Consider the following 24812-nt stretch of genomic DNA (forward strand, 5'->3'; position numbering starts at 1 on the left):
AACAGCTATGGCAGCTTATGATAAAAGAAAAAGTTATTGCCAGTAGTGTCAAGAAAAAAATATTTGCAAGTATATAACAAATTTATGACCTGGAGAGTCAGTCAAAACACCGACTCATTCTCTGAGAATGTATTACTAGCATATTTTGACAGCTTATCTTACACAATGGCTTCTCTGATGTTATGGGCTCAATACTCCATGTTAAAGTCTACACTCAATGTCAGCAACAATGTTGATTTAAGCAAATACACAAAATTGATCGCTTTTTTAAAACAAAATGCTCTCGGCTATAAAGGAAAAAAATCACAGGTATTTACTAATGAAGACATTGAAAAATTCATCAATGAAGCTCCAGATTTCGAGCATTTAGATACAAAAGTAATTATGATTATTTCAATTATTATTATTGTTATTATCTTATTTATTTTGTCATTCTGATTGCTTGTATTGGGTAGCACTGATATCGCTTCGCTCGACCGGATAACTAACTCGGTCTTGATAAGAATGCGCCCATAGCCTCAACTTGAGACGTCACTTTAAACTGTCAGAATCCCTGCCGTTCCACATACGTATCGAATGTAACTATTTTCATGCATGCTCACGTAAGATCATAAATGCTCATGACTGGTCAATATTTAGATATGATCATGCATGGTCAGATAGGATCATGCAAACTCAGGTGGAGTCATGTATACTCAAGGTAGATCATACGTGCTCATTGCTGGCCAATATTTAGGTCTTATATTTTTATTTATGTTGTATTTGTTGTAATAGAACATGCTTTGTTTATGTATGAAGTATATTATTTTTCAAATAAAACAATTCGAGTTCATTTTCTTCAAAATTTGTTAACCATCTATAACCTTACTGATTGTTTTCCTAATAATCAATAAAACTGCTATATTTTTAAATTATGTATATACATGTATACATATAACCTCAAAAATGCATAGATATATTTATATTTTCAATTTGTTTAAGCTATAACTGATAAATCATTTTATAAATAATTTCATTTAATCAAAATTATTTATTTATCATTCATTTATTAATGATGAAGATTTTCAACTGTCTCATATCATTTACAACGTGCGTGACGTCAGATAAGGCTTAGAACGATATGGTTTAGCTCTTACAAGGATACCGTGTAGTTCTCAGAGTTATCTAATGTACTGTTGTCAGAAAGGTACAGTAGGTCGTTGCAGTAACAATCTAGTAAAAACTATTGCATATTATTACTGTAACTATACAATATACTTCTGAGAGCTATATTTTTTTCTCTGTGTACAAAAAATCTAATTTGGGGAATATCGGACAACCCAAGACATATCTGGTGGCAATATTGATCAATGCCGGAGCAAATCTTGAAGAAGTCAAGCAGAATACAGCAAAATATTATATCTTTGTATACTGTGCTTTCAAGATCTTAACTAAGATAGCTACTAGGGATATACATACGGAAACCAACAAATATCTGGCATGAGGTACGAAATAACGCAATTCGTCGTGAAGATCAAGATGGAGGAAAAGTTTATACTTGACAGATAATATCTTATTTGAAACAATAATTTAACCCTAAAGGATCATTCATTTATTATGTTACGCGGTTTTCTCGGTCAAGAAATTTGCATACAATCTGCAGAGCCCATTGTTTTTTTTTTATTTTCATTTTATTTGTTTTTTTTTCTACTGTATCGGAATTGAGGTCTGGATATATATATATATATAAGATCCAATATTCGTTATTTATGAACAGATGTTGTATGAGCAACCCCACTCTTTATCAACGTGTGACGTAATGCATGGATAACCTCTAATTCATAGTCCAACATGTTAGTTAATGAAAAATTTATTTATTTGATAATTAGTATAAAATAAAGAAAGTATAACTCAAAATATTAAATATTCTCAATTTTTCATTTTATTTGGCTGCATTCTCTTCATCATCTCCATTAGATTGAGATATAAATCTTACAATTGCCCTGAAATATAAATATAATTGTCAAAATAATGATTACATATTCTAAAAGATAATATATGTAGTTGCATAAACAGTCTTTCGTGAAATCTTTAATAAGTTTTATGCAGCTCTCATAAGCTTTATGTCAGTCTCATAAAATTTTATATTAAAATTCAATCCTTTCTGAATGGTTTAGCAAGTAATTTAATATATATTAATTCACTCATTTTTATATTAAACCATTCCGAATTTGAGTGAAATGGGCGGAGTATATCCCTACTCAATAATTTAAGCTAATAATAATAACTAATCTATCACCTTTCTCTCTTAGTCTCTTAAGACGTCACTTTGAATTTAGCTACCTTATTTACATAACTAAAATCACTAGCAGTGCACACGCGTATCTAATTATTCAGCACACACATGTGTAAATCATGGCAACGTCAGCTGAATTGTATAACCTTACATATGTCTATTAATTGATACGACGTAACACCAAAGATGACTTTTATTTTACTGCATGTCAAGTTTTTTTTTTTTTTAGTGAATCATATTTAACAAAGTATTTAATTTTCTAAAGTATAAATATTTCTCATAATAATTACGGCGAATGGGATTCGCTCAAGGACCTATTCACTTGGCTAGTGATTAAGGAAAATTTGCTCATGGGTTCGCAGAAAATGCATTACCTGAAAACCCAGGTAAAAAATTTTCTGATCTATGTTACCTTCAGCTAATAATCAAGTCTACTATACATAACAATACTGTAGTACTATAGTGGTAGTGAACAGTAATACACTATACTCAATTGGCTTTGTGTTTCTCAATTTGTCAAATATGTAATAAAAAAATAAATAAATATTTTTGTTCGTTGTAATTTGAAATTACTCGAAATGCATGTCGATGATTTGTTAGACAGACAACCGCTGACTAGTGGCTCCGCTATCGAACTTGACGCTCTCTTGGTAGCCAACAAAAAATCGTTAGACGCTATCACTGCGCTTGGGATACCGATTAAAGAATCGGACATTTCTTATTTACTTGACCGTTTGTTGCTCGCCCGAGGAGCTTCGGTTTGAGTCGATGGCTTCGCTGAGACTCTCTAATGAATTTCCCACCTATCAACAATTGCACCATATGCTCAAGGCAAAGGTGCATGCGCGGGAAAATTCTGAGACTTGGGCAAGGTTATCCGCTAATCAGAGTAAGGTTCTGGTTGAAAGACCACCATTACTGAAAGCTTACGCTAAGTCGGCAGCTACTAACATGCAGACTAGTTTCTCAAGTAGATCCGCTACAGCTGCCAGTGAGCCGGGAATGTAGATTTGTAAGGAGATACATTTTATTCTCTTTTGCCCAAGCTATCAGAAGACGTCGCCACAAAACCGGAGAATGATTGTACAACATTACTGGCTTTGTTACAACTGTTTGGGACGCCACCACTACGCTGACTGCATGACTAAGCAGAAGTGCCGCCATTGTGACCAGTCACATCACACGTCCACACATTGAATCGGTATAGGAGCCTCTGTACCGACTCAAAGTAACAATAGTTCTAGTTTTGATAACTTTTGTGTTGAACTCGCTAACTAAGTCTGCTTTCAGCTCACTCGCTCAATGTCTGACTCGCTACCACTAAGATGAACTCGCTAACAGGTACATTAGATAGCATTCGCTTATTAAAAAGCTGAATATACCTCTCAAAAAAATAGCTGTACCATTACGTGGAATTGGTAATGTGTCAGCTGGACATTCGCTTGGATCATGCAGGATGACGCTGCATTCGCTACACAATAACGCTTCTATCACTATCCAAGCTCATGTGTTTGCTCTACTGACGGCAAACGTACCGTCATTCACGCTAACTAACAAGAAGTGACCACACATCACTGGGCTACAACTCACTGATCCAGACTTCTTAACTCCAAGACCTATCGACATCATTCTGGGTGCAGCATCAGTTGCACATAAAATCAACGTTAAAATACGGAAAGGTAACGAAAATGACCCAATCACTCAGCCAACAACGCTTGGCTGGATGATTTATGGTTCTGTGGACACCGCTACATTAAAACTGACTGCATATGGTCATCATGTCATAGAACTTGCTCCACGCTATACAGATGATGAGGAAGAGTGTAAGCAACACTTTGTCAATACACACTACAGACAGCCTGATGGTCGATGTATCGTTCGCTTACCGCTTAAATATTCACCAAGTAAACTGGGTGATTCGCTACGAGCCGCTCAACGATCTAGTCTACAAGAAGCTGTACTTCGACTTCTTAAAAGAATATGAAGACTCGGGGCACATGAGACGCATAAAAATGAAAGACCTACCACCACACAGCTACCTTTTACCTTATCATAGGGTGCTGAAAGAACAGAGCACTACTACCAAACTCAGGGTAGTGTTTAATGGTTCTTAGAAAACAACATCAGGTGTGTCAGTTAATGACATACTACATGTGGGTTCCAAGAATGCTCTGGTTTGACGAAGATGACATCCCGACATCATTTGCATTCGCTACGATTATTTATGGAACAACATCAACTCCATACGTCGCTGGAAGAGTATTTTTACAACTCACTGAAGATGAAGGAAATAAATTTCTGAAAGCTGTTGCTCCGCAAACCAATACACGCTATGTTGATGACATCTATGGAGGCGCAAATAAACTCGCTGAGGCAATTCATGTTGCTCTCGACACAACAAATATGTGTACCGCAGGATGCTTCTCGCTCGCAAAATGGGCAAATAATTCAACGGAACTACTTGCTCAAGTCGCTCCAGTTGAAACCCAATAAAATACACCAAGAGAACTTGAGGAAACTACTGTAAAAGTGCTCGGGCTAATCTGGAATTCAACAAAGGATTAATTCCAATTTGGCTATTCGCTTCCAGAAGCATCACCAACTACTGAACGCACTAAACTATTAGATATATACTCGTTTATTTGACCCACTGGGGTTCTTGGCACCCATCATCGTGAGAGCCAAGATGTTCATGCATAAGCTCTGGCTGCAAAACTTCGACTGGGATACTACGCTATCACCGTTGTTCCTTCAAGAATGGAATTTATTTCGAGATGAAATCCATCAGATCTTGAAGATTCAGATACCTCGCTGGAGTCATGTACAAAAAGGTGTATCGATCGAATTACATAGATTCTCTGACGCTTCTCAACTCTCTATGGCTGCTGTCATCTATTTAAAAGCTACTGATGCCACTGGAAGCTCCAATATCTCGCTAGTGTGTACCAAAACACAAGTTGCACCACTGAAACCCATAACAAAAACAAGAATGGAGCTTAATGCCGCTGTCTTACTCGCTCAACGGGTACTCTACGTCAAGAAAGTCTTGAAACTTGAAAATATACTAATTTTCTTGTGAACAGACTCCACTGTATCCTTAACGTGGATACGAAACAATCCAGGTAGATGGAAGGTCTACATATGCAATAGAGTTACCAAGATTCAAGAATCGCTACCAAGTGTCAACTGAGATTTTGTTCCAAAGAAACTTAACCCAACTGACTGCGCTTCGAGAGGTTTAACAGCAGTTAAATTAAAACAGCATTCACTATGGTGAACGGGACCTAAGTGGCTCAGTCAATAAAAAGAAAACTGGCCATCTTTTGACATCTGTTCGCAGACGAAATCACATCTTGAAGAACATTCAGGTCTGGTTGTTACCATATACAAGGCAGATTCACACCCGCTACTCACGCTAATCGACAAATTCTCTAAGTTGTCACCGTTACTTTGCACACTTGAAATCTGTCTACGTGCCATCGCTAAATTTAAAAAAGTGTCACAATCCGCACTGACTACACTACTCTCTACAGTTGATCTGGAAACTGTTAAGACTTTTCTAATGAAGTTACACAAAGTCAGTACTATTCGCGAGAGCTGAAGCTACTGAAAGATGGTGATTCTCTACAACGGAATCATCGTCTCGCTAAATTGATTCCCTACATCGATTACAACGGAGCACTCAGAGTCAGCGGTCGCTTGAAGTATTCGCTACTGAATGATGAACAAAAAATCCAGCAATACTACCAAGATCATCACGCTTAAGTATGCTATTAATTGATCATTTGCATTAGAGAACATTTCATGAGGTAACTCAATTGACTCTCGCTGATTTACGGAGATCTGTCTGGATAGAAGGTGGGCGAGTTCCAGTTAGATCACACATTCTTCGCTGCGTCATAGATTGAGACATAGAGGTGTTCGTGCACAACAGCTAATTAAGCAATTCCCACCTGCTCGTGTAAGACCATCTGAAGCTTTCTTACACACTGTAATAAACTACGCTAGGCCAGTAACGCTGAAGACATTTCAAGGTCGAGATGCCAAAACCTATAAAGAATGGATCGCTGTATTTGTATATCTTGCTATGTCCACTATACACATAGGAATTGTGACCGATTACTCTACTGACGCTTTCGTTGCAGCTTTCAGAAGATTTATAAGTCGGAGAGGCGCCTGCAGTGCCCTATATTCAGTCTGTGGTACAAATTTTGTAGGAGCAGACGCTACGCTAAAGAAAGAATTCACAGCAGGATCGAGACAGCTACGGGAACTTCAGTATTTACTTGCTACAAATGGCACAGACTGAACGTTCAACTCGCTTAATGCTCCCCACTTTGGTGGCGAGTAGACAGCAGCCGTAAAGTCAATCAAATTTCATCTCATTCGCACTATTGGAGAATCGCTATTGACTTACGACCAACTCGCTACAGTCTTAACACAGGTTGGAGTTGTGTTAAATTCAAGACCAATCGCTCCGTTATCCGAAGATCCTGCAGATTTTTCCAAAAATATTTTCACAAAAAAGTCTGAAATCACAAGAACGCCAAGAAACTGAGATTTTTAACGACTAAAAAAAAAATACTTGAACGTAATTGGTGTGCGTTATGCAAATAATTCATTATTCAGTCTTTTCATATCTCTTGAATGTTTCCAATAAAATAAGATTTTAAATTGACTTTAACAACGCGCACCATGTACGGTCAAATATTTTTTTTTAATTTTGAAATATTCTAGTTTCTTGGTGTTCTTGTGATCTCAGACTTTTTGTGAAAATATTATTTTTAATGTAGCCTGTGATCCATGTTGAACGTGTACTTGGCGCAACTTTATACAGAAAAGCTGTTCTTGTAGACGATTTAAGGATATTTGGAATTCTGGGTATAGCGACCGTCGTTCACTCTAGACAGAAAGAGACAGAGAAAATGGTCTCTCTGTAAACTGATTTGTTTGCTTCGCTCATACGAGAAAGATCTATGTAATCGTGTTCGTTGAGAATGCGCCATGACCCAAGACTTATGTCGCCAATACAAACATACCGCAAATACTTATTTTAATCCTATGTATCGAAAATAGCTATTTTGAATTAATCGTAACGGTAGTAAAATTATTGTTATGAATCAAGTAAGATTATTTACTCTACTTAATGAAAACTTTCAATATCACTGCCATTTAAATATTTAGGTAAATCAAGGAATATTTTTTTTCAACTGCGCATTACTATTCTCAGTATAACAGGAAAAATGTCTTACTGATCTGTAAGCTTAGCTCACAGATTTCGCTATAATTCTTAAACTAGTCAATTTCTTTTTTTAAAAACAAAAATATCAGTACATGGTATAACTTTTATACCGTTATTGCAACTACCCCACTTGACTGTAGCTTTCAAATAAAAATAAAAATTTTCATAATAATTGATGCAATAAAAAAAAATAAAACATACCGAAGTATTTCTCCTTCTTGAGATTCCCATTTGACTGGTTCTGGATGATTAACTTTATGTTCCAGCAATTGATTAAGTTCTTTTTTTAATTTCTGTAATCATAAATTATTCACTTAGCATTTTTTTTACTTATAATAGAATATTTCTTACGGATAATATACTGAAATTATATACGCATGCTTGCATATTATGTTATATCTTAGCATATGTGTAACGTGTTTTTTTTTTATTTTCATGGGAAATTTATTCCGAGAAAAAACGTTTAAATCCAATTATATCTATTATTATATCCAAATGGTGAAATATGAAAAAATCCAGGTAAATCCTAATAAATCTAAGTATATCCTAATATTAAAATCTAGGTAGATATCAACAACATATTAGAAAAAATTAATAGAATTAAAAAAATTACCATAATTTCTCACTATTTTCGTTTCCAATGTAAGATTGCGGTTAATAACGAGTGACTATAATAAATAAAAATATGGGCTCAACGTCAATCTTTATAGGTTTTTTCGGAGAATATATTATTTTTCTACGTTATTGCATGATTCTTAACGGTCTAAAGAAGTCGAAAATAATTTCAATGAGAAGTTAATAAAAATCTCATTTTTATTGTATCTCTATCTTATTTCTATAATAATAATTTTTAATAACATTCATGAAATATACATTTCTCTTCTACACGGAGAGAAAAATATCGTCAGAATGAGTACACGTATTGTCATTCTGACTATACGCTGTATAGTCATCTTACTTAACGATACGCCGTATAGCCAACCCTCGCAGATTTGAATCACGGTGGAAACACCGTGATTAGACGGTGGGTTTGTTCTATTTTACCATGGTGTATACACAATGTATTCACTGTGACTACGCTGTGTATCCACCGTGATTCCACGGTGGCTTTACCACCGTGTATACATCGTGTTTTCACTGTGATTACGCGAAGTATCTACCGTGATTCAACGGTGTATCCACTGCCTAATCACAGTGGAAACACCGTGTACATACGGTGGTAAAGCCACCGTGGAATCACGGTGGATACACCGCGTAATCAAAGTGGTAAAATGGAACAAGCCTACGGTGTTTCCACCGTGATTCAAATCTGTGAGGGAATTCAGCTATACAGAGTATCCTCACAGTGGATCGCCGAAATGACGATCCGCATCCTTATTTTAGGCATTTTATGAATCTCTAACATGACTATTGCGCAAACTCTATATTCAGGCATCCGGCAACCGAAAACGATGAAACGTATAGCCAATTTAGCTGTACGGATTCTCACGCTGGCGATACAGATACCTATATTAACGAAACTACATATCGTTACATAGGCTATTTGTCGTATTTTTGAATTAAATAAATGAATACTCATCCTAACCTAAATCAGCATTTCTTTAAATTAACGATATCTATAGTATCGTTAATCTTTAAATTAACGATACTATAGATTGTTAAGTTAACATATGAGTATTCTTTAATTAGGTATACGAACCGTTATTCTGACGATACGTCATTTGAGGATACAGTGGATAGTCGTTCGGACGATATTTTTCTCTCCGCGTACTTGCGGCATACATGATACCTAAAAATAATGTCAGCATATGCATATCAGGATGTGACATATCAGCCCTCTAACGGAAATAGAGAACTAATAAGTACCCGCAACTTTAGAGTGATCACTGCGTATGATGATTGACAGACAGCAACGCGAACTGAGAAAATTGAAAATTTTCAAAAATTCAGGATGTTATTGTTTTAGTCTGAAGAACTTAAAAATGAAGATAACATATTTTTTTCCTCGTGTCGGGTCGCCCCGATCAAACTTACAATTTTTTTAATTAATCAAATATTTCTATTTACTTTTATACTTTCATTTTGAAGTATGTGTCCGTGGTTCTCTAGATTCTATAGAATAAGATAAAGTCCGTTTTATGATCTAATAAGGATAATTCGAAAAATTTTGAAAGTTTATTTGTTAGGTGACCGGGGCGACCCCACACTCCCCTAACCTTTGCACGTTATCTCAAAAGTCGTTTGAGAATCCATACTAAAAACGATATGTATGTTGTTTTCAGAATCTGCTGATATTAAAACTCATACTGTTTTGACCATCGATTATAGGGGCCTGATCATATATGGTCGGCTTAATATATTTTTTCTTAAAATACTATTAAATATTATTGCAATTCATGATAAAAACGATACCTGTATTATTTCTGCAGTACTTTGTTTACAAATGAACGAAATCGATTGATTAAGAGTGATAATTGACCGAATTCCTTGTGGCCCTGAAAAAATATGATTGTTTTAATCTAGACTTCATTAGAATTATTCCGATATTGAGCATACTTATTAAACATTGAGGTGTTGCAAATATCAATGCTGTTTCATTAACGCACGTGGTATCATGTAAAAAAATAGCCGTAGATTTTTGTTTAAGAAAATAAGTTACATAAGACAATGGTAATTGTTTTACTCGTGCATTTATACTCCCAGGATGAATTTTTACTGTTCCATCTTCGACAGTTTTTAATTTAACAAATGATCCGGTATTTCTGTATGGATAAACAAATTATATAAGATAATTTACAAAAAACTACGCAGATGTCAGATCTAAGCATTATTGATTTAAAGTTTTCCATTTATTCAAGTAATTATTGAAAAAACTATTCAAATCAAAAATAGCCAGTCAAGAATTGTTTCGAAATGAAATATATCACCCAAATTAAAATAAATGTTAATAATAATATTATAAACGAAACTTACTGTACAGTAGCGATGTTCGGATATAAACCTGCACAAACAATGGCTTTTACAACGTCTAAATTATGAGAATTTTTGTTAGCACGTTTATCACTTGGGTTATTGCTGTCTAAAAATTTCATTTCATAAAGATATTGTGCAAATTGTTGTTTCATTTCTGTCAACAGTTTAAGTATATTCCACGATAGAAAATGATCCGAGCAAAAGCGACGGGTTTGTCCATCAGACCCTTTCTCAAATTGTCGGAGAGCTTCGGCAAGAGCAATATGATCACTAAATTGTCCCAAGCCTAATTTTAATTTTGCAGCATTCACTTCTTCTTCTTTATTCATAGGACAGTAGAAAGCGTCTTTAAAAGATAAACTTGCAGCGATAGCAAATACTGGTTCAACACATGAAAACATAGATGCCCAAAGAATCATTTTTCCTAAAACACAAGATTTCAATATAGTAAAAATCTACCAGCACAAAAATATTTCCAAATAACGGAAAGATTCCATATGTATTATTTTAGATTTAATTGTAATTTTAGATACAGCCATAATCTCAGACAGTTTATTGATAGATACAGTGAAAAAAAAAAACTGAAAAAAGGTTAATTCTGCGGGCCAACGCTGAAACTTCCCACTGTTTTCGAGATCAAAAAGTCGAGCTTTTTCGAGAAACATCATTACCAATCCATGTTTGAGCTAATTGAACTCGACAATATCTTTGGATACATTGGTATTTTTGAGTCCTTTGAGCTCAAAAAACTGACGTATCTTAGTAGTCTGCGAGAGTTCGAGAAATTGAAAATTATCAATAAGGATCGTTTTTTAACCCTTCGTCACACGCGCTATGAGCGTGGCGCCGCACTTTTACATTTTCATGGTTTTTTATTGGTTTTACTACATTCCAAAAAATTTTAAGGTTCTTTTTGAACCTTCTAGGAGGACGAATATTAACAATAATTATATAGTTGTCTTAGAAATTTAATAATTATATATTTTTAAGGAGTATTTTGTGAATGCGGTGTTGCGCCGTCCGGTACGTGTAAACGTCAGATCGCAATCGCAATTCAAATCGCGCTGTTGCGAAGTCATGTTCCCACTCTTATTATACGGCTGTGAGCAAGGTAATCTAACCTATAATTGTTACTCACTGGGCTTACTGGTTATTATTAAAAAGTATTTATATCAATTTTTAAATCATAATTAAATTATTGTTTGAAATGATATTAAATTGTGACCACATCCTAAATTTTTAGTTATCAATTATTCATTTTTTTGCATGTGGAATAGTTATAAGTACTTTATTAATTATATTTCAATAAAACTAAACTTTATGTTTATTTTAGTGTTTCATTTATCTTCTCACCTCTCTCACCTCTCTCACAATAATTTTACAAAACGACTCCGATTTATATGAATTTAACATCTCCATCTTTCTTGATTCGACAATAGTAAAAAGAAGTGACCAGGCTTGACGAGGGAAATCCTCTATTATGACTTCAAATATTATCTTTGAAATTTTTTAATTCCGTGCAACCATACACTATTTGACATAATTTTCTTATTTTTTTATGTATTGACCTTTAAAGCATCCACCAAAACTTAAGTAATATGTAAATGTGCCATAATAGGTAGTAGTTTCGTCCTGAGTACGTTAATGGACTCGTGAATAAAATTATGTTAACGTACTCTTGCCTTAGGCTACACCTTGTACTCGTACGGAATGAACCGAAACCCTGCTGCGGAATTCGCTCTGTGCTATGCAGTGCAACCTGATTATAAGTTGACAAGATACCTAACATCAGACGAGGACGATTACAACGACGAGGAAGAATTTAAAAAATTATTATCAAGGTATTTATTTTAATTTATTCCAGGCAGTAAGCCGGAAAAATTAATTAAATACGTTGTTGTACGTACAACGAGAAAAAAATATAGTAAAAATTGCAATCTTATAGTAAAATTTACTAACAAATATGAAAAAAAACATTCTGTATTGTAATTATTACTAAACGTTTAGTAAAATTTACTAGTTAGTAATAATTACATAATAAGATATTAAAAATTACTATGCGTAATGTATTTTTTGCTAACATAATTGTATTTTTTACTATCTGTATAGTAAATTTTACTATAAGTATTTTTAATAAATCCAAATTTAAGAAAGTAAATTTTCTAATACAATATAGGATTCGTTACTATACAAAATGTTAAAAATTACTATACGCAATGTATTTTTTGTTAACACGATTATATTTTTTTACTATCTGTATAGTAAATCCTACTATGTATAGATAAAATTAAAAGTTGGTGGGGATAGTATATACAAATATGTATTACAAGTTCTGAAACTTTTATCCAAAGGAGTCATCGGGCTCAGACATAGGAATGGACACGGGCGCGGAAGATCAGGGTTCGAATCTCGGTTGAAACCGAGTGATTTTTTAAAAAACAAAAATCGACACCAACACCAATACAGATGACATAAATAACAATAATAATCATCAAAATGATAGTAATAATAATAAAAAATTGAAAGCTAATAAAAATTTTATTTTATTTTTTTCCATTCTAATATAGTAAAATTTATTGAACGGGATAGTAAAATTCACTAAACGGAATAGTACAATTTACTAAACAGGATAGTACAATTTACTAAACAGGATAATACAATTTACTTGTCTGTTTATGAATTTTCATATAAATCATAAGCGTTTCAAGATTACTATCTAAATTTAGTAATTATTCCTATATTTTTTAGTAAATTTTACTATATTTTTTTCTCCGTGTAGTATATCGTCGCATCAAAATTATGTCCATAATTAATTAATTTGTAAATTATAACTAAATAAATTAGAACCGAAAATCGACATTAAATTAGTTCGTAAATCCAGGCAGATCGTGTTAAAAACGTGCCGGATTTGTTACGCGGTAATTTCCACGCAATGGTATATGTCACGCTAGAAGGATTCTAGAAGTTTCTCGGTAGGTCGTGCATACCACGCGCCGCATAAATTCTGTTCAGTTCTAGTCTTAATTCTAGTCGATAAAAAATTAATTAATTATGTTAAAATAAATAAATCCGGAATAAAATTGAATAAAAGTTGTCTCGGTAAATTATAAATGTCTCGTATCGAATAAAATTCTTTTGAGCGTCAAAGTCACTGGAAGTAACTTAAAATAAAATAATAAGTACGCGGAAAGAATTTTTTGATAAAAATTACTCTGTAATTTCGAGTAATCCTGGGCCGTTGCAAAAAATTGGTATTTTCTGTTTTAAATTTAAATTTTTGGTTTAAATATTAACATTGCTAGAGTATGTTTTACTCTACTATTGAATAATTTTTTAAAAGTTTTATATTTAATCGATTATTGTGAATATCTCATCTTAATCTATTAATTTTTACTCCATGCGATTAATTTTCACTCCCCAATATACCATTCTTTTAAACCCATTAATTTTTTGATGAAAAACTGCTTCTAACTCGAATAAATTTTCTAATCTATGGAAGTAATTTTTACTCTAAACTGCAGAGTAATATTTCAGTAGTCTCCGTTAATCTTCGGTTAATATTGGCTTCGATTAATTGTCTTTTATTTTGCTCGCGACAACTGACATGTTACGCACACAAACGTAGGCTTGGAAAAAACTACGATCTCTGTATCTCTCTATAACTTAATATTTATTTTAAAATTAAAAAAAAAAATTGTATCTTTTATTTTTCAACACAAGTAGTTTTTTTTTTATTCTTTTTCAAAATTTTATTAATTCATATTCTGAGGCAATTTGATGGTTTTTAAATTTATTATAGAAATTTCAGCCTATTCATTGTAATTTTTATTATAATTCAATATAAATTTTATAAATTGAATCATCAACTTTTTATTGTAACCGTCGAGTAAAAATTGAACTAGAGAGAATTTATTTACACAGCCGCTAGGTGTAATTTTTACTCGTAAGTATGAGTAAACATTAATCTGATTGATTTTTACTCACTGAAAGAGTAAAATTTCGTAATTCAAACGTAAAAAATCGTAATGGTCCGAGATTACTCCATTTAAAGTAATTTTTAGAATAAATAACATGGCAATATTCATACGAAAATTCTTTCCGTGTAATTGTAATTATCTAAATTAAAGATTAAATGAAAAATAAATAATTACTGTGATAAGACTAGCCAAAAATTAAAAAAGTATCTGAGAAAAAAATTTGGGGAAAAGAAAAAAAGTAGTGAAGGTAAACATGGCCGTGAATTGTGAGTAAAAAGGAAAAGTGAGATACTAAAATTATTGTAACAGAAAATGAATCGATCAGAGATACATTAATAAGTTGATAACGGAAGATTAATATTAATAGTTAACGAATTAGAAGAGTGATTTAAAAGTATCCAAAGATTTTAATTTATTTTATACAAGCATAAAAACTTACCTGTTCGAGGATCAAGTGGAAGACGAGCGAGATGATATCCAAGTGGAGTTAAAATTTCATTGTTATCAAGAGCGTTTAAGTTTTTCAATAAATTTAAAGCCACTTCTATAGCTCTCTCTTCAGGTGGATCCATCACACTTCCAAGAAAAACGTCTACACGTCCTAATTGTAATATTTTAACTTGCAAAATTACTTGCTCTAATGGAGTTCTTATCATTTCAGGAGTAGGATATTCCTCGAATGTCATTTCACGTGCTTTTGAAAATAAATGATAGCATACACCTGACTGAACTCTAAAATTAAAAAAAAATATTGGAGAATCCAAAAGTGCACACCTCAATCGTTTATGAAAATTATTAATATTCAATTTTTTTATTATTACTTTGATTGCATTACTATTTTAGTCATTTCTATACATTATTAATCATTATTTAATTTTAAACTCATTAATTTTATTTTTTGTTATGAGTTTCGTACTTTGAATTTTTTCCTTCAGTTCCATTTTTAAAAGATTTCATAGAAATCTAGCTATTGTATTTGTCTTCATGATGGACTTTTCGAAAAATTTTGCTACCTCTAAACTTACCTCAACGCGCTGAGTCAGGAAATACATTTGATTCAAAAGTTTATGTATATTTTGATGGAACAAAAAAATCTGTTACTTTTTTTCGAGTCTCTTATGAAAATTTATTAGTTTACGATGTTTTAAATAGCCTCTCCAAAAAAGCTTAATAAGAAATTTTCAAGAGGTCGCTCACGAATTTTAAAAATATCAAAAATAATCAGAATTTGAATTTATTATTTAAAATTTTTTTCTTTCTCGTGGCAGCAATAGTTTAAATTTGTGAAATCATGACTACGCTGAAAATTTAAGCCCCAAATTTAAAAATTCAAACCTCGCTCAAGATTTTATTTTTGGCTATGCAAAAGTTATATTTTAGAGAAATGACAATAATTGAGTTATAAAAAAATACAAAAACTAATCCAAAATATTACTTATATATTATCAGTTAATATTCAAAATTCTTGAGCACTGTTTAAATATTTAAATTTTGGGCGGAAATTTTCAGCACAGACATGATTTTATAAATATAAACTAGTGCTGCCACGAAAAAAAAAATTTGAAATAAAAAATTCCAATTTCAATCGAGGATATGTCAATCTTATGTCAATTTTGATATTTTCAAAATTTGTGAGCACGAATTTTCAACAAAATTTCATAAGAGACTCGAAAAAAGAAATCGACTATTTTTTTTTTATTTTACACTGAAAAATAGGTTGGTAGACACCTTAAAAAAATAATCTCCAAGTATGAGCTCTTAATTTTAATATGGAAATCCACCTTTCAGTTTTTTATTTTTTCCTTATTATTAGAATTTATTTATAATAAATTATTTCACCAGGTATGCAAGATGATTGCATTTAGAAACACTGAAAATGCAGTATAAAACGGGTAAATACTAAAGATAAGTTGAAAATAGGAAACATAGGCGGCGTTAGTTTCACAAGACAAACAAAAGAAACGATAGAATTCCAAACAAAACTCAGAAGGTTGAACATACCCGAAAAACTCATAACAATGATGAGAAAACTGCTACAGGAAAAAACACTGCATTTTGAAATTAATGTAGTTAAGATAAAAACAGCCAGCACCAAGAAGGGCCTCCCGCAAGGGAGTATCTTGAGTCCCAATCAATTGGAACCGACTTTCAAGATAATTCGAGCATTTAGAAACAATTTGATAAGAAATAACAAAGAAAAAAAAAGAGGAAAAATATGTCACCACAATGTTTAAGATTTGGGCAGAACAACAAGACATATGGAACAAATTAAACAAACATGACAAACCCAGTCTAGCAATGGTCACATATGAAAGCATATTTAACAAGATTACAATAAACCTGGAGACTGGAAGAGAGGCAATGAAGAACCAGGATATCAACGACAAATGGAAACAGTTGCTGAAACTCAATTATCCTGAATACAAAACCATATACACGGATGGCTCAATAACAAAATTAGAAACTGCAGCAGCAGCAATATGTACAGAGACGCAGGAGGGGATAAGTGTATCAATGATCAACAGGTAAATATCATAGCAGCAGAAGTACAGGCCATAAAAATCGCCATCAGGGTGGCTATAAGACAGGAACATAGCAACACACTGATATGCACAGATTCTCAGTCCTCACTAATGGGATTGGAGGGACCAGGAATCTACAGGGACTACATAGGACTGCTAGAAATTAAAGTATCTGGGAAGCCAGGGAAATAGGTATAAACATCGCTATTATATGGACCCCAGCCCATAAAGACATAGCAGGAAATGATGAAGTTGATAAAATGGCTAAAGAGGCCATAAATAATACAGGGATCCAAAACAGAGTGGACAAAAAAAAAATCCCCAACATAAATCTCCTCGAACAAAAAATTTCATGTATATTTGGTGGAAAAAAGATTTAAAATATACTCTGAACAAACGCCATAAAAATAATTAACAAAAGGATCGGAGTTTTTAATTAATAAAGATAAAATTCATGAAAATATTATAAGAATAATAAATTACAAGTAAATTTTCGAACAAAGAACTTCTATAGTAGTTACTTTCACGACAGAAACTTAAGTTTGTACGAATTTCTCCGAAACTCACAAATAAAATTGAAATTATTTGAATTATTAATTAAAAACTGTTAAAATTAGTGTGCATTGAAGTTTGACGATGAATATCTTTTAAAGCCGTGAAAAATGAATCATACATGGCCATGCATGGCCGTATATGGATCATACATGGAGCATAAATGGCCATGCATGGAACATATATGGCCATGCATGGAACATATATGGCCATGCATGGAACATATATGGCCATGCATGGAACATATATGGCCATACATGGAGCATGTATGGCCATACATAGAGCATGTATGGCCATACATGGGCATAAAAACCTTTTTAATCCAGTCATGCATGGCCATATAATCATACAAAACCATGTATGGCCATACATGGCCTTGTATGGTTCATATATGGTCATATATAGCCATATATGTGCTCCATGTATGATTAATTTTTCACGGGAACGGTTAATTGAATCGACTAATCATAGGAGACAATTTTTGTAGAGCAGCAAATTTCCTACAAAACCATAAGGTGCGGCTATAACGGATTACGGACGAGCTTAATAACACAATAGTCGAGAGTTCGAGAATCGTCGCGGGATAAATTTGAAAACTTTTTAGTCCACATGTATTCACAATCGAACCATCTCGACACAATGAGTTTTGTTCGATGTCCATTTTTTTTTTTTTAACATAATTTTTGTGATTTTTTTTATAACTTTTAATTAGTTTTAATAATATAAAATTATATATAAATTGTACATATAATTTTATATAATTGAATCGGGCCATGTTTTTATGTAATTATATATAATTGTGTATAATTATTAAAAACCATTTCTACTCGGGGTTTTAAATTGCAATAATGCGTATTAAATAAACGTTTTTTAGTAAGTCAATAAAAAAAAATAGTCGTAATTACCGTCCTGCTCGTCCTCGACGTTGTCGCGCATTAGCTAATGATATCCACTCAGGTTTCAATATTTCAATATTTTTAGCTGCATCAAATCGTGTTAATTTCGTTTTACCACAATCAATGACATAAACAACATCTTCGATAGTTATAGAAGTTTCAGCAATAGATGTAGCTATTATTATTTTTCGAATACCAGCAGGTGGTATTTTAAAAATTAATTTCTGTTCAACTGTAGGAAGTCGTGAATGTAAAGGATAAATTTGGAACTTGTTAGAAGGAAACCGCCCACTTGCTGACAAATTTTTACACAAGTTCGAAATATCTGCAATTCCCGGTAAAAATACTAAAATAGCACCAGTTTCTTTTGTTTCGGAAATATGCTGTAATAATGCCTGCACTAAATCCAACGATAATTCTTCACTATTAGGGTTTCGAAGTTCGTTAATAACGTATGGCGGATATGATTTTTCAAATTCCATTTGCCGTAATGCTGGTTCAATGAAATCATTGAAATCGTCAAATTGTTTTTTTTTTTCTCTAAAAGGTTTCAAGTATTTTTTGTAGTTAGTTGGTGCATTTGGTGGTGGTGGAAACCGAAATCTTGTTAATTGAATTACATCTTCAAGGTAAAAACTCGATACTGGATACGTAAAACCTGGAATGTGAATTATAGGACAACATTCATAATACTGTGAAAATCGCTCAGCATTCAGTGTTGCGCTCATTAAAATAATCTTTATATTTGGTCTTTTAGGAATCACTTGTTTCAAAAGAGTGATAATAAAATCACTCTCCGTATTTCTTTCATGAATTTCATCTAGAACTATATGAGAATAGTCGAGTAAAGCTGGATCACTTTGCATGTACTTTAATAAAATACCAGTAGTACAAAATAAGATGCTTCCATAATCACGAGGTTCGGCTTTTTCAAGTCTAATTGCATAACCGACTGATTTTCCGAGATTCTCGGCTCTTTCAAATGCGACTCTCTCAGCTACTGATATAGCTGATATCCTTCGTGGTTGAGTGCATATAATCTTAGTTCTACTGCCGTTACCTTTTTCAATCGCGTCATCCAAAATAAACTGAGGAATTTGAGTTGTTTTTCCACAACCTTTAAAAAAAAAATCCATTTGTTAGTAACTACGTTATTTGCTCACTGAGAGAGAAAAATGTATATTTTCAATAAAAAATTCTTGATTTAAGTAATGTAGTTACTTAAATAGTGCCAAGCAATTATTTTCTTCAACCAAGTAAAATAATTAATCGATTTAGTATTTTATTCACTTGCTTAATACTAAAAAAAAAAAAATTTGATTTTGTCAAAAAAAGATTATTAGACATGCCTTTTGCACACCTCAAGCGCAAACGTGTTGTGTGTGCATTACAATTGAAATTATTTTTTCGGCTAATTTACTTACGTTAAATCATATCTGCACTTTTTTTATTACACTAAAATGGGTTAAATTCTATACTAGCAGAAAGATAATATATTCAGAAATAATTTCGACCCGGTATTGAGTCGATTCATTATTCCATTGATTTAAAATGAATTATTTTAATCTAAGAAACTAGTGCAGTCAAATATTCTGTATGAATCTTCGGAACCACGATAACTTTCGAAAAATATAATAAATTAGTCTAGTTTTTTAACTTCCCGCTAAAAAAATTGGAAATTTTCAAAAATTCTGAGTTATTGATTTCACCCGAATTTTCGAAATTAGAATTTTCATTAGATGTCAACATTTTGAGATGCTAGGAAGCTATTCTAACAATTTTCAGAATGATGTTTGACCGTCCACGCGCGCGCATGTGTCTGTGTGTGCAAACTTGCTATAACTTTTTAATTACTTAACTGATCGGTTCTTGCGGCAATGAAGAGAACTTATCAGCTGTCAACATTCCGGAAAATTCCAGATCGATAGATCAGTTAAACTCTAAGACACAGAAGAATAACGAAAAAAAGTTTTTTTTTTTAGTTTTGGGAAATTTTTCAAAAATGACTGAATCGAATGATTCCGAAATCTAATCAGCTCTAGAACTCAATAAAATGCATCGATCGTCACATTGAACGTCAAAATCGGTTAATTAGTTCAAAAGATAACGATGTCGGAAAGATCGAAAAATAATATTTTATGTTTTTTCTTCCTGATAAATCATCATATAATATACTAAAATGTATTTTAAATCATGTCAACTCTTCGTCTTTATGTTCTCTTTAGATCAATACATACAGTAGTGTAACTCGTTTTTCAGTTCAAATACTATCAACTAAACAAGTGAAGAAACATCTTATATATTAACGCTGTGGTTTGAAGCAGAACTCGTTTCAATCTATTTTTTGATCACTTATATTGATTATTGACGGAATACATTTATTTCATCGAATATAATGGGAAATAAAAAAAATTGAAAAAACGCGTGTTTATTGATGATTTCTGATTCATACGTTTCGAAACTTTAACATAAGACGTAATAACTTGTTAGAGCTTGAAAAGCTCATAAAAATTAATCCGCATAAAAGAGTATTTTCAAGCTCGACGAACTCGAAAATACTCTTAACCCTTTCCCGAAAGTGTGTATCGAAATGTATCGGTGTGAACTCTACGGGGGTAGCGCCAATCAACGTTCGTTGTTAAGGCTGTGTGAATAACGATTTAATTGTGTGAGTAACGGTTTAATTGTAGTAGTCCATGCATGCGCCCCCTTCCACTATTTTTTCTGCCCTTTCTCTTCTTAACAGGCCAGCGCTCTCTCGTTTTAAGACGAAGATTTACGATTCAAATCGAGAGTAGGGATTCAAGGTCAACCGAGAAAAGGTTAATTGCAATTGTTTTTTTTTTTGACCTTTTCAAGCTCAGACAAGTTACGTTTTATGTGGAAGTTTGGAATTAATCAGGGCTGCTAACCTTTTTGATCACCAAAAATCCAATTTTAGACCAATCGCTTCAAATGAGATGTCATTATTCAGCATTTGACGGCGGATTTAAGATACATTTGATTTATTTGTTGTTATACAAGACTTGCAAAGCCAAAAGTTTTTACCAAGGGTACGAATTTTGCTTATTTTTCAGGTTAACATTAACATTTTCAAGTTTCATACCACACTGCACTACTTGACATATTTTTCATTTCATTCCATGTATTGACTCTTAAGCCAAATAATTAATCTTAAGGTATATGCCTAGATTCCATAATGTGTGTAGTTTCATCCTGACTGCGTTAACGGACTCGTCAGTAAGGCTATGTTAACGCACTCTTGCCTTAGACTACATCTCTCACTAGTACGCGCTGGCGTAAAATAGTGTTGTGGGCTTCAGCTAGACACTATACTAGCAAAGGGAGACAGATACCATCCAAACTACTTGCAACAAAATGTTATGTGAGCTGTTGTACACATTAAAAATACTAAAATAACAAAAATATGCTCATTTTCAATTACAAGAGTTCAAAAATTCTATTTTCGAAAATCGGACCGAAACCAATAACTTGCTTTTTTTTTTGAAAATCTTCAATTTTCTTAGCCGGAAGTTAAAAAATTAAATATTAATAATTATCATGAACGATTCAAGTGTGCACTTTTGGATTTTCCACCATCTTTTTTCATCTAATGTTGTTCTGATTAGTTTTGCACATTAACAAATACTTTTATTCATAAATAAATAAATTTACTTTACCTAAGATTCGAACCTAGCCTGATCACACGAGACTTGTGACCTACGCTTTAGCACGCTTAGTCACGGTGACTTATTGGAAATCATGTTTTTGATAAACTATCAAGTTTTTCATCAATGTTTATCATCTTAAATATTAACTTGCACGACTAAATAATAAGGTTTAAATATTTAATAGTCTATAGAAGTAGCTTTCGGAAAAATTAATGTATTTTATATTCTTACCAATACCAATGAGAAATTGCATTACGTTATAAAAACAAATTTTGTTCTTAGTGCAAGAAATTGTTCGTTGTATCTTTCTTCAATTATTTTTTTTTTGTATTTAACTAAATAATTGCTTTACTGAAGTTTTTAATTATCATAAATTTGAAAACGTATCAACTAAATTGAATAAATATATGATTGCCTAAAGTAATCAATGCTTCTAGAAATCTATTACTCAAGTGTCACAATAGTTTCCTTGAAATAAGAACTATCAATTTCATTTTAGAAAAAATTTACTCGCTTTGAATATTCATCGAAACAAGAAAAATTACTTGAATTTAATTTTTCTCTCTCAGTGCCCTGCTTACAAAATCCGATAGGTTCTTATAGCTGTATGTATAAGGCCCTATACTTAACTATAGCACTTCTCATAGAACTCATTCATTCTTATAAAATCTCTATAGGAATTTATGAGAATCTATTGGATTCTATGAGATTTTCTAAACAGGGTGCATAATTAACAATCAACAATTGAAATTAATACTTACCGGTTTCACCACTTATTACTACCACTTGATTCGAATCAATAGTCTTTAATATTTCTTCTTTCATTTTGTATGATGGAAGTTTTGCACGAAAGTTCATCATTTTCACATATTCAGGTGCTGATGTGCTCAATATTTGTTCTTCTTTTAATTGTTCATCTAATCGCTCATTCTTAACTAATTTTACCTTCATAGACATAGATTTTGCTAAATTTTCTTGAATACTAATAGAAATAGTATTCAAAAAATTTCTTTTGAATTCAGAATCTATAATATGTGTATATTTATCTTCTATTTTTTGTTTATCACCAGCAGTAGCTAAAATCTGTTCTTTACCATATGAAGTAATTACAGATTCCAGTGAACTTTTTATTATTCGTTCTACAGCTGGATCAAGTGAAAAATATTTCATATCACGTAGTGAAGAATGTGATGACGAAGAACAAGTGCCGGCGAGACCAGACCGTTTTTTCATCGCTAAATTTTTATAATATAAACCAATTTCTTTGCCTTTCAACCCAGCGGGATGGCCACGGGTTTGTTTTATAGTCTGAGCATCGTTTTGTGCTGTAGATTCTTCCGTATCATCAGAAGTTTGTTCTCGGTGTTTTCCATAACGATTGTGTTTAGAATTATCTAGGATTAAAGAATTCATACTTATAAAAATAAAGATGCGAAAATTAAAAAAAAATATTAATCAAAGTTACAAATCTAAATATTTAAAACTTAAATTTATAAATGAACAAATTGCTTTTATATTCTCATAAAATAAATTGCGCAATGCTAAACTTTTAAACATATCAACATTATACCTGATCGATATTTATTTGAATAACCTCTACGATTGGGTTTTGACATATTTATAATATCAAGTTGATATTAATTTTCTGTTTTATAGACAGTTATAGTTGCAATATCATATACTTTCGAAATTTATAATTTATCCAAAATCCACCATTAATCAACAATGCTTATATATTTTTCGATATTATATGTACTAGTCAAAAGTTAAACTCTCAAGTTGTCAACATGTTGCATTGAATTGAAGGGCCACCTGGACAAACTGATCTGAAACGCTAGCTTTACTCAACACGGTATATAGCTATATCGGTAAGATTGTGAGAATTCGTGAAAAGGAAGGCATTGAGCCCTGATAGCCACCTTAACCGTAAGTTAACTATCCTGATAACCACTTTATCCACAAGTTAACTTCAAACTCCCCTGATAGCCAAATTGGCGAGAAACTGGTGTGTAACTTACTGCCGCAACTAGATACCAAGTTGGCTGCTAGAGTTGATACTTCCAAAGTTGATAGACTATTTCTGAAAAAGTTGATGGCCAGAAGTTGGCAATCCATTAGTTGACAGAAAGTTGCCTTCAATTTTCTCAGAAACCTGCATTCCAGTTGCGGCTCCATACTGGCGTCAACTTTCTCAGAAAGTTGGCGGTAACTTGCAGCCAAAAGTTGCAAATGCTAAAGCTGTCGACAGTTTGTCGTCAAGTTAATCGCAAACTAATGAATACCAACTTTTGGACGAGAAACCCTGGCTATCAGGGTCCCTGATAGTCACCCTGATAGCCAAGTTGGCAAGAAACTGGCGTCAAACTTACAGCTGCAATTAGATGTCAAGTTGGCCGCAAAAGTTGGAAATCCAATAAGCTAATGGCCACTTTATGAGAAAGTTGGTGGCAAAAGTTGACAATCATAAGTTGACGTAAAGTCACCTTCAATTTTCTCAGAAACTTGCTTTCAAATTGCGGCTTTTCCCTGGCGTCAACTTTTTCAGAAAGTTGGCGGTAACTTGTAGCCAAAAGTTAAAAATGAATACCATTTTTTGACGAGCAACTTGTGCTATCAGAGCTACTGCTGTATTCTGAAGCCAATATAAAGAAAAGTGTTGGAGATAGAGATGGGCAATTACCGGCGTGTTCAATTTATGTAACGT

General features: G+C 32.7%; 1 protein-coding gene across 1 annotated transcript; it reads right to left on the reverse strand.

Annotated features, from left to right (window-relative positions):
• Positions 1 to 1833: 1833 nt before the first annotated feature.
• Positions 1834 to 24077, reverse strand: LOC103571373 (ATP-dependent DNA/RNA helicase DHX36). The gene is made up of 9 exons (XM_008549515.3): positions 23679 to 24077; positions 22870 to 23502; positions 18447 to 19554; positions 14907 to 15199; positions 10491 to 10914; positions 10074 to 10279; positions 9930 to 10012; positions 7719 to 7810; positions 1834 to 1982 (listed from the first exon to the last, which is right to left on the reverse strand). The coding sequence occupies exons 1-9, from the start codon at positions 23722 to 23724 to the stop codon at positions 1922 to 1924; spliced, it is 2946 nt and encodes a 981-aa protein (XP_008547737.1). The 5' UTR covers positions 23725 to 24077; the 3' UTR covers positions 1834 to 1921.
• Between the last annotated feature and the right edge of the window lie 735 nt (positions 24078 to 24812).

The sequence above is a fragment of the Microplitis demolitor genome, chromosome 7, assembly GCF_026212275.2.
Source record: "Microplitis demolitor isolate Queensland-Clemson2020A chromosome 7, iyMicDemo2.1a, whole genome shotgun sequence".
Lineage (NCBI taxonomy): Eukaryota > Metazoa > Arthropoda > Insecta > Hymenoptera > Braconidae > Microplitis > Microplitis demolitor.

Coding starts and splice junctions, on each gene's coding strand:
- LOC103571373 (XM_008549515.3), bottom strand. CDS start 23,724: ATGTCAAAACCCAATCGTAGAGGTTATTCAAATAAATATCGATCAG. Junction 10,915..14,906: donor TCCACTTGATCCTCGAACAG/GTAAGTTTTTAT, acceptor CTTGTGTTTTAG/GAAAAATGATTCTTTGGGCA. Junction 10,013..10,073: donor AACACCTCAATGTTTAATAA/GTATGCTCAATA, acceptor ATATTTTTTCAG/GGCCACAAGGAATTCGGTCA.